Source organism: Etheostoma spectabile, chromosome 5 (assembly GCF_008692095.1).
Source record: "Etheostoma spectabile isolate EspeVRDwgs_2016 chromosome 5, UIUC_Espe_1.0, whole genome shotgun sequence".
Taxonomy (NCBI): Eukaryota; Metazoa; Chordata; class Actinopteri; order Perciformes; family Percidae; genus Etheostoma; species Etheostoma spectabile.
The window spans coordinates 37544456-37556271 of record NC_045737.1 but is presented as its reverse complement, the minus strand read 5'-3'; the positions used below and the strand labels follow the sequence as shown (position 1 = coordinate 37556271).

The following is an 11816-nucleotide window of genomic DNA, read 5'->3' as shown; positions in this document are numbered from 1 at the left end:
AAGTGTGGGTGTGTGATGTGAGGGTGTGGTGTGTGAGTGTGTGAGTGGTGTGAGGTGTTGTGGGAGGGTGTAGTGAGTGTGTGTGTGTGAGTGTGTGTGAGTGTGTGGTGGTCGTGTGTGTGCAGCTGGGTGTGTGTGGTGCTGTGTGTGTGTGTGTGTGTATGGAGTGTGTGAGTGGTGGTGTGAGTGTGTGTGTGGTGTGTGAGTGGGTGAGTGTGTGTGGTGTGTGTGTCGCGAGGTGTGTGGGTGTTGACACGAGCTGCACAGCGTCAGATATTATCTAACAACCTGTAGTAAAAGAGAGAAGGATTGTGTGTGTCATCCAGTCATTCAGTCAGTCATTCATTCGTAATAAGTGTGATTTTATTTTAGTATTTTAATTTTTTTAATGACCAGGAAGCAAAAGGGCTGCCGGTGGGAGTTGAACATGCACAGGACGACTTCGTTGAGGACAACTCGTATGCACGGTCGAGCTCGAACGACGGCACACAGGTGGGATTATATTTCAACGTTTAGTTCAGTCAATACAAAGAAATAGTAAAAAATCACACATCCAAAATCCACCTGAGTCGTGTGGTGGCGGTCATGAGCATTGTGTGTTGGTGTGCGTTGTCTGTCTGTATGTGTGTTTGAGTGGTGTGAGTGTGTGTGTGTTGAGCGTGTGGGTGTGTATGTCTGAGGTGTGTGTGTGGTGTGGTGTCTGACGGTGCTGTGTGGGAGGTCTCTGAGCGTGTGTGTGTGTGTGGGTGTGTAGAGGTGTGTGTGGTTGTCCTGAGACGGTGTGTGTTGTGTGTGTGTCTGAGCGGTGTGTGTCGAGCGTGGGGGGGTGTGTGTGTGTCTGAGTGTGTGTGTGGGGTGTGTCGGCGTGTGTTTGGGGTGTGTCGAGCGGTGTGTGTGTGTTGTACCTCTCTCTCCTTCCCGATCCATCTCTCATTTCTATGCAGCTCTCCCTCCGGATGCTCGGCAATCGCATGCTAGGGTTTTGGTGAGAACCGTGACCAACAGCACCAATGGCTATATACAGGCACCGGAACAAAAAGAGGGGCGGTGTCACCTCACCTCCCCCGCCTCCTTCCCTTGTCCTCCTCTACTACGCGGCGTCTGGATGGATGTGAAGGACCGACAACGATCCAGACAAGGTTTTAGCTTCTTTTTCGTCTTCTTCTCCGTCTTTAACGGAGTAGCTACAATCTCCCGATCTCCCGTCTACCTACCTCGGCGGGGGAATGAAAATGGCGAGGCGATGGAGGGGAAACTGGCACCAGAGAAGAAGAAGGATGCAGGTAACGCTCCCACCTCACTAACCCACCACAATCAAGACGGAACATCCATCACCTTAGTGAAGCTGGGGTATCCACCGTCGCATAAACGTATTCTATCGCTGCTGCGCTTTGTTGTACGAAAAGCGTCGGGCTGGGTGAGACTCGAGGGTACCGACACCAGCGCTCAAGCTACAGAACGGACTTCGTTTCATGTGCCTGCTTGGGCCGCTGCGCGCACTACCTTCTCATTCTACTTAAGGAATCGTGACGCCAACGCGCTCGGCCCGTTAGCCTTATGGCTGCTCTACTGCTTCCCGAGCTGCAGTTCTTCACGCTCAGCCTCATGGAACCTCTACTGCGCGCAGGTGGAGGGGCGCAGAAATGTAATGCCGGTACCGGCCCAAAGGAAAGTCTCGGTCCACAATGCTCTTAGGGTGGCTTTTCACAGGTTCAAAATCCTTAGTAACCCCAACGGGATATGTCTAGTGACAACACGGACAGGTATGTGTTCTAGTGAACAAAAAAAACTAACACGGGCAGGTTATGGGTTCTAGTGAACTAACAAGGGACAGTATGTGTTCTAGTGAAATAAACGGGACAGGGATGGTTATAGTGAACACACGGGGACAGATATGTGTTCCAGCAAAGTAACACGGGACAGATATGTGTTCTAGCAAAGTAACACGGGACAGGTATGTGTTCTAGCGAACTAACACGGGACAGGTATGTGTTCTAGCGTACTAACACGGGACAGGTATGTGTTCTAGTATGAGTAACGAAGGGACAGGTATGTGTTCTAGTGAACTAACACGGGACAGGTATGTGTTCTAGTGTACTAACACGGGACAGGTATGTGTTCTAGTGAACTAACACGGGACAGGTATGTGTTCTAGTGTACTAACACGGGACAGGTTTGTGTTCTAGTGAACTAACACGGGACAGGTATGTGTTCCAGCAAAGTAACACGGGACATATATATGTTCTAGCAAAGTAACACGGAACAGATATGTGTTCTAGCGTACTAACACGGGACAGGTATGTGTTCTAGTGTACTAACACGGGACAGGTATGTGTTCTAGCAAACTAACAAAGGACAGGTTTTGTGTTCTAGCAAATAACAAAGGACAGGTATGTGTTCGAGTGTCGTACACACGGACAGGTATGTGTTTAGTGTCAGTACACACGGGAAGGTATGGTTCAAGTGTAGTTAACAGGGACAGGTATGTGTTCTAGCGTACTAACACGGGACAGGTATGTGTTATAGGTAGTAAACAGGGGACAGGTCATTGGGTCTAGTGAAATAACACGGGCAGATATGATCTTGGATAATGATTATTATTTTTTATTCCCCCCCCATCAGGTGAACAGTAAGGGCAAGTCCAAGTACACAACCTGCTCGCTGAAAATACAGGTAACCTGTTCCACGGTGATGTCCCGCACCCTTCATGTGGGCACAATGGGACATTACTTTTCTGATTAAATGTGAACAGATGATGCCCATAAACTACCATTCGTATGCACTACAGAGCACACACAACCACACGCATCACAAATGCCTGCAGCACAACACACACACACCACGCGCCATGCTCGCCACACACTCACAAACAAACACACACACACACATGCAGCATGGCACAAACACACACACACCCACACACATACACAAACACATGCATTGCCTCTCAACCACACACAAACCAGCACACAACATGCATGCACAAAACACACAAAAAATTACACACAAACATGCATGCATGCACTCAGACACACAACGCACAAATGCATGAATGCACAACACATAACATGCATGCATGCACTTCGACACACACGCACACACATGCAGGCGGCAAACACTCACACACACACACAAAAACACAGCATGCCACCACACACACACAGCACACAAACATGCTATGCACTCTCACACACACACACACACACACCACACACACAAACGAATGCATGCACACCACACACACACATACAACACACATGCATGCATGCCACTCAGCACCCACCACGCACAAAATGAAGCATGCATCAACACACGCCACACACATGCATGCATACACTCCGGGACACACACACACACACGCACACCCATGAATGCACTCTTCCACCACACACAAACAACCACACACACTACCCACACACACACACACAAGCAGCATCACAACCACCCACACAAACACAATCACACACTAACACACACCACACCGCATGATACAACCTCAGCACGCACCACCCACTCCAACACAGCACACACCACACTCAAACTCACACCACACCACTAAAAGCTCAGCACCATCACTCAACACACACACACACTCACCACACAGACTACACACACACACAACCACCACACACTACACACACACACACAACACAACCAATACACACACACATGCAGCACATCTACAAACACACACACATACAACACATGCATAAGCATGCACACACAACAACACTACACACACCAGCATGCAGGCCACTCCGACACAACACACGCAAACACATGCATCGACATGCACCACTCAAACCACACAAACCACCACACACCATGCAGAGCACACACACACACCACACATAACAACACATGCATGCACGCTCAGAACACAACACACACAAACACATGCATGATGCACAACACACAAACACACATACACACAACATGAATGCTGCACTCAGACACATCACACGCAACACGCAGCATGCACTCACCACCAACACACACACAAAACAAATGCATGCCTGCACTCAAACACATACACACACACAGCAGGCATGCATGCAATCACACACAAACGCACCCCATGCAGGCATCCATCAGACACACACACATCACGCACACACATGCATGCACTCTTCACACACACACCCACACCACACACACAACAAACACACACAAACCACACACATGCATGCATACACTCAGACACACACACTCACAGGAATCATGCACTCAGGCAAACACAAACACATGCATGATACACTCAGACACACACACACACACATGCATGCATCACTCCCGACAACAAACACATGTACACACACAGACCCCCCCCCCAAACCCAATGAGCGCCTGTGCCCCACTGGTCCCCGTGACTGCCAGGAACCTGGGCTTTGTGGGGGTCAGCCTTCTATGCATGTGGTGAATTCTGGTCTGTGAGTCTACTGCTCGTCAAGATGGCCGCCGACGAGTGAAGACGTAGTCCTGGGAGGGCACATCAACGACAGTCTGTTAGTTACATCTGCGCAGTCTCGATGTCCGTCGTATCTACGAGGCGCCAAGATGTGCTGGAAATAATCTACATGGAGTCAAAAGGTTAGTACTCTCAACTTATCTTCACTTCCTCTTCACTTCCTCTTCATTTCTCTTAATTTAATATTGTATTCCTCTCACTTCCTATTCACATTCCTTTCATGTCACTATTCATTCATCTTAAATTCAATATTCATTAAGCTTCATTTTCATTCTTAATTTCCTCTTTTTCTCTTTATTTATCCTTTATTTCTCTTCAATTTAATCTTATTTAATCGTAAATAACTTATTTATCTTCATTTAATCTTTATTTCCTATCATTCATCTCATTTCCTCTTCATTTCCTCTTTTCCTTATTCATCTTCATTCATCTTATTTACTCCGTAAATTCTCTTATTTCCTCTTCATTTAATCTTAATTCATATAAATTAATATAAATTCATATTTAATTACTCTTTATATCTTTCTTAATCTTATTCCCTATTCATTTCACTATAATTGCATATTCATTACTATTCATTATATTATTTCTATTTTTTATCTTTCATACTCTAATGTCTCTTCATTTCATATTTATTTCTCTTTCATTTCGCTCATTTAATATTTATCATCTTAATTATATTATTTCATTTCAATTACCTTCACTTCTCTTCATTTCCTCTTTATTTAATATTTCATCTTAATATTAAATTATCTTAATTTAATATTCATCATACTCAATCATCATTCATTCTCTTCATTTCATTTATTAATATTGTGTTGGGTGTGTGTGTGTGTGTGTGTGTGTGGTGTGTGTGTGTGGAGTCTTGTGAAGTGGGCAGTGTGGTGGTGGTGTGACGTAGTCTGTTGGTGGGTATGATGTGTGTGAGTTTGGTGATGTGTGTGTGTGAAGGGGTTATGAGTGGTGTGTGTGTGGTTGTATGTTGTGTGGGTGGGGTGTAGCTGTGTGGTGTGAGTGTGTTGTGTTGTGTGTGAGTGTGTGTGTGATGTGTGTGTGTGTTGGGTGTGTGTGTGTGTGTGGTGTGTGGTGTGGTGTGTGGGTGTGTGTGATGTCTACGTCGTGTCAAGGGTGTGTGTGTATGGTTGTGGGATGTTGTGTATGTAGTAGATGTGTGAGTTGTGTGTGTTTGTGTGTGTTGTGGTGGTATGGGTGTGTGGGGGGCTAGTGTGTGTATGTCTCCGTGTGTGTCGTGTGTGTGTATGTTACGTGTGGTCCGTGTGGGTGTGGAGTGTGTGTGTGTGCTGATGTGTTTGATGTTTAGTTGTGTCGTGTGTGTTGTGTGGTGTGTCTGGTGTGGGGTGGAGTGTAGTGTGTCGTGTGCTGGTGCTGTTGTGTGTGGTATGTGTGAGTGTGCTGTGTGTGATGTGTTTGGGTGCGTGGTGTGTGTGTGTGTTGTGGTCTGTGTTGCGTTTTAGTGGGTGGTGTGTGAGTGTGTCTGTGGGTGGTGTGTGTGTCGGGGTGTGGTGTGTGTATGTGTGATCGTGGTTGTGTAAGTGTGTGTGTGTGTGTGTGTGTGTGTGTGTGTGTGTGTGTGTTGTGTTGTCTGGTGTGTGGTGTGTTGGTGGGGGTGTGGTGTGTTGGGTGTGTAGGGGACGTGGTTTGTGGTGTGGCAGTAACCCGATAGGGTAATGGTGGGTCTGCTGTAAGCGTCGGGCTGTTAACAACCTGGTGGTGCTCGCCCTCCACCGACATCGAGCAAGATCCTCGATACGAATGGGAAAAGTCTAGGACCGTGGGGTCAGCATTATCCAAATCCGTACCACAGTAGAAGACTATACCACAGTAGAAGTATACTACCACAGAGTAGCACTAATAATACACTGTCCAAATATCTTGTTAAAGTCCTGCAGTTAAAGGTCTGCAGTATTGTCAGGGAAATGTAGTTAAAGTATTAAAAGTGAGAACAAATCACCGTAGCAGGGGTGTTCAGGGATGTCAGGGCGTTGGTCAGGGTGTAGCAGGGCGTTGTAAGGGGTGTAGAGGGGTAGCAGGGCATGCAGGTGGTAGCAGGGTGTAGCAGGCGGGTCAGGGTGTTTAGCAGGGCGTGTCAGGGTGGTAGCAGGGAGTACCGTGTCAGGGTGTAGCAGGATGTCAGGCGTGTCAGGGTGTAGCAGGCATGTCAGGGTGTGTAGCATGGGTGTTTTGTAGAGGCGTGTAAGGGGTAGTAGCACGGTTGTAGCAAGGTGTAGCAAGGGAATGTAAGGGGCTTTGTAGCAGGGGTGTCCGGGGTTGTATTGTAGCAGGGGTAGCAGGGGGCCATTTTGGGTTTTTCCAGGGTGTAAAGTAGGGCGTGTCACGGTTTTTGTAGATGGGTGTAGAAAGGAGTTTGTCAGGGTGTAGCAGAGTGTAGCAGGACATGTAAGGGCATTGCAGGGTTAGAGGGCCGTGTAAGGAGTAGCCGTGGTCGTCATGGTGTAGGCAGGGTGTGGCAGGGGTAGAAGCGGTAGCATGGACATGTAGGGCATTGCAGGGTTTAGCCGGGCAGTGTCAGGGTGTTTTGTAGCAGGCAGGCGTGTAAGGTTGTGAGGGTTTGGCAGGGTTAGCAGTGGGGTAGAGGGCCGTGTCAGGGTGTAGCAGGGTTTAGCAGGGTTGTAGCAGGGCGGGGAAAGAGGTAGGGGTGTCAGCAGGGCGTGTCAGGTTGTTCGCAGGGCGGTCAGGGTTGTAGCAGGTCGTTGTCAGGGTTAGAAGAAGGGAGTGTCAGGGTCGTAGCAGGGTGTTGTGTAAGGGTGCTAGCAGGGCTTTGCGGGTTTAGCAGGGTGTAGCAGGCGGTGTCAGGGTTGTTGTGTGAGTAGCAGGTTTAGCAGGGTGTAGCAGGGCCGTGACAAGAGGTAGGCGGGTTAGAAGGGTGTGTCCGGGTTAGAAGTGGCGTGTTTCAGCGGGGTGCAGGGTGTGTAGGATTGTTGCATGGTGGTGTGTCAGGGTGATAGCAGGGTGTAGCTGTGTGTGTCAGGGTGTGTAGGGTTGTAGCATGGGTAGTAGGGCGTGTCATGTGTAGCTGGTGTAGCAGGTGTAGAGGGTGGGTCAGGGTGTTAGCAGGGTGGTAGCAGGGTAGCAGGGAGTTATCGTGTTCAGGGTTTGTAGCATGGTGTAGTAGAAGGGCTGAGATGTGTAGAAGGGCGTGTCAGGGTGTAGCAGGGCTGTGTCAGGGTGTGTCAGGGTGTAGCAGGGCGTGTCAGGGTTTCGCATGGTGAACAGGGTGTAGACTGGTGTGTAGCAGGGCGTGTCAGGGTGTAGCAGGGCGGGGGCGGACAAAGCTGAAATGGAGCGGCGTAGAAGTAGAACAGTGAAAAGAAAAGGAATCAGTTAAAGTCGAAGAAGTCCCCCGGGATGGTTCGGTTGGGTCTGCAGGCGGACCTCCGTGATCGTAGGGACGGCGGCTACGTGGGTCGGGTAAGTCTGTAGTGGGGAGCTGCTGCGGAAAACGGGGTAGCTGGTCGTCTCTTCTTCAGGGTCCGCGGCCCCCTCAGGAAAAGGTCAGTCCTCGTCTCATTTAATACTCTAGGGGACCGCCAATGCAGGCGGGTGCGTCTCAGACGTGTTGGGAGCACCCGAAAGGAAATGGAAATTTAAAAATAGAAGAATAATTTCAATCGACTACATGTAAATAATCAGTGGAATTTTAGATGTATAGAGCAGAAATTTCTCCACCAGACGCAATGTAAATAACTCACTACTTTAGCAGTATAAGAGTAGCATATCTCCACCAGAGGCTCCATGTAAATAATCACTATTTTGCATGATAGAGCAGCATATCTCCACCAGGACGCATGTAAATAACATACTGTTAGTGTGTATAGAGCAGCTATATCTCCACCGACTCCATGTTAATAATCACTACTTTTAGCGTGTATAGAGCAGCATATCTCCCACCGACTCATGTAAATAATCATAAATGTAGCACATGGATAGCGCAGCCTATCTCCACCTGTGTGCGTGTGTGTGAATGAATGTGTGACTTTTGCAGTTTAATCCTCTAACTGATTCTGATGCAGCTCAAACAAAACCAAACGCAACATCCCCGCTGTTGTCTTTACTTCTGACTTTATTCTCCTCTCTCAGGGTGGGAGCTTCGTCTTGTCCTCGGAGAAGAGTCGGCTGTTGAGAGCGAGTGTAGACCCCTCGGGGAAGCTCCAGTACCGCGCCCTGCAGCAGGGTCAGGGCGTGCTCTCCGGCATCGGACGCCGCGTCTCCAGCCTGTTCGGCATCCTCTCCCCACCTGCCAACGACACGGCGAGTCACGCTGACAGTTTTTACTATAAAATAAAAAATAAAAAAAAAACGTGTGTAGGTCTTAGGGTATGTTTACACGGAAACGATCTGAAGAGAGAACGCAAAAGTGGGGTTGTGTTCTCACTCTTTATTCCGCGTTTCGACGAGAGGTTTGGGGGGAGGGGGGTGAAATTGGATGTAGTATGCGCTCCAGGTGGCTGGGTGGCAGTGAAAACGTTGAGCTCAACCAACCACTTGCTGTTGTTTTATTGTGCTATGTAAATAAATTTGACATTGGCTTGAAAAAAAAATGAATTTAGGGCTTAGTTGTGGTGGTGATAAAGGTCTTTAAGTCCATAATGGTCTAAAAAAAGATCTTAAAAATTCTTAAATTTGACTTTGTGAAACCTGCAGAAGTCCTGTTTTCATAATGAGGACCTTTTAAACTGACCCCAAAGCCTCATCTGACCGGATTTTTACAAAATTACGGAATTTACAAAAGTTCTGGAAATTGAAGGAAGTGGTTGCAATCGGTCAGTTTAAACTCTTGCTCAAAGGTTTGGAAATGAAATCTATGGTCTGTAAATGTTTTAAATAGTTTTATGAAATTGTTATGAAATTGTCTGTAATGTAGGGAATTGTTGTTGTGATCTGTGCCGCTGTCTTGGCCAGGACTCCCTTGAAAAAGAGATTAGTAATCTCAATGGGATTTTCCTGGTTAAATAAAGATAAAAAAAAAAAAACACATACCATCCTTGTGTTACTTCAGGATGGAATTATAGTATAGAAACATAATGATCCACTTTTTAATGGGAGGGGATCCCTGTAACCGCTGTCCTAGATATAGATACAGAATAAGATGATAATGAAGATGAAGCCTCTGCTGTAGTTCCAGTAAAGTTGAGCTTGTTGCGTAACTTGTGCTCGGACTGTGATCAGCTCCAACATGGCAAATCCTTGCAACCTGTTAATGTAAACGAAAACGTGGGTCCCTGCTGTGTGTGCAAGCCCACTCACCTTTTTACTACCACAAGTTGACCTACTGTACAGGCCGCAGCTGATTGGGTATCACCTGTGACACAGCCACCAAACGAGAAGAACTGCGAGGAAACCTATCCTATAACCCGGAGCGGTGCGGACCGCTTTGAGATTGAACGCGCACCTGTTGTCTGTTTCTGCAGCTCCACAGCGTGCTGTGGGCGGGCGGAGCCGGCTGCCTCTACACCCTGACCAGCTCCAGTCTGAGTAAGTGGGAGCTGGACGACAGCTGGGAGCAGCAGATCCTCAGCTGGGACGCCCGGAGAGCTCTGACCGAGAGCATCGGCGACGCCATCTGGGTCAGTACGACCGTCCCCAGCCCGTCTCTCTACACACTCTTAAAGGTCCCATGGCATGGCGGTGTCACTTTGAGGTTTTTAACATTAATATGAGTTTCCCCAGCCTGCCTATGGTCCCCCCCAGTAGCTAGAACTGGTGATAGGTGTAAACCGAGCCCCGGGTATCCTGCTCTGCCTTTTGAGTAAATGAAAGCTCAGATGGACCGATCTGGAATATTGCTCCTTATGACCTCATAAGGGACAAAGAGACTTCAGATACAGTATTAGGGACCACTAAGGTCTACATAAAAGAGACTTCAGATACAGTATTAGGGACCACTAAGGTCTATATAAAAGGACTTCAGTACAGTATTAGGGACCACTAGGTCTATATAAAAGAGACTTCAGATACAGTATTAGGGGACCACTAAGGTCTTTATAAAGAGACTTCAGATACAGTTAGGGGACCACTAGGTCTAAATAAAAGGGACTTCAGATACAGGAGGGGACCACTAAGGTCTTTATAAAGAGACTTCAGAACAGTATTAGGGACCACTAAGGTCTATATAAAAGAGACTTCAGATACAGTATAGGGGACCACTAGGTCTTATAATAGGACTTCAGTAACAGTTAGGGGACCACTAAGGTCTTTATAAAAAGAGCTCAGATACAGTATTAGGGACCACTAAGGTCTACATAAGAGACTTAGATACAGTATTAGGGGACCATAAGGTTCTTTATAAAAGAGACTTCCGTACAGTAGTAGGGACCACTAAGGTCTATATAAAAGAGACTTCAGATACAGTATTAGGGGACCACTAAGGTCTATATAAAAGAGACTTCAGATACAGTATTAGGGACCACTAAGGTCTATATAAAAGAGACTTCAGATACAGTATTAGGGACCACTAAGGTCTATATGAAAGCATCCAAAGAGCGCCATGTCATGGGACCTTTAAATCAAATCCACAGTTAACTTCTAGCATCTATCCCTGATATGTTGATCCATATTCTCTTTATAACATTCACAGTTTCAACACTGTGAATGTCTTTCATGCTCATACAAAAACCGATTTCTCTACTTTTGTCTCCCGCCAGGGATCAGAAAGCAACTACGAGGAGCTGAAGGAGGGAGCGAATGTGACCTACCTGGACATGAAGCTCAGCCAGTGAGTGTGTTCACATGCACATGAGTGACTTCCTGCTCGCTTTTCATCTTCAGATCAAAAGGTCTTAATTGGCCTCTGCCGTATTTTAAGCTTCAGTGGATTCAAAATTTAAAAATCTACCCACCTGAACATTATATTAATCCTCTCTAACTGTATTACCTCTTTTAATTAAGAACAGAATTTTAAATCCAAAGCAACTTATTTTCCTCATGCAAAGAGACACATGGAAACTTGAGATTTAGAATTAAAATTAATAATCAGATATAATCTGTCACTGAAGGGAGGATCTTTGTAACCAGAAAGAAATGGTCTGTGTGAGCAAGTTTTGTACTTGTTGTATACTTGTTGTGTACTCGTCGTGTACTCGTCGTGTACTCGTCGTGTACTCGTCGTGTACTCGTCGTGTACTTGTCGTGTACTTGTCGTGTACTTGTGTACTAAAGAGTTCCCCCTTAGTAGAAGATTGTTGTCTGGCGACTTTCCCGCACAGAAACTCAAGGGAAGATAATGACCTCTTATGAAGAGTCCCTCATGTTTTTATAATCCTCCGTGTCCTCCTTGGTTACTAGCAACTGTGTGGAATGGGGGGGGGGG

General features: G+C 46.9%; 1 protein-coding gene across 1 annotated transcript in view; it reads left to right on the top strand.

Annotated features, from left to right (window-relative positions):
• nup133 (nucleoporin 133) overlaps nucleotides 1-11816 on the top strand; it is a gene marked incomplete in the record, with an annotated part of 100913 nt that overhangs the window by 28801 nt on the left and 60296 nt on the right. The window contains 3 exon segments of the mRNA XM_032516326.1: nucleotides 8588-8758; nucleotides 9919-10074; nucleotides 11152-11222. Of these exon segments, the coding sequence (XP_032372217.1) occupies nucleotides 8588-8758; nucleotides 9919-10074; nucleotides 11152-11222 (398 nt within the window).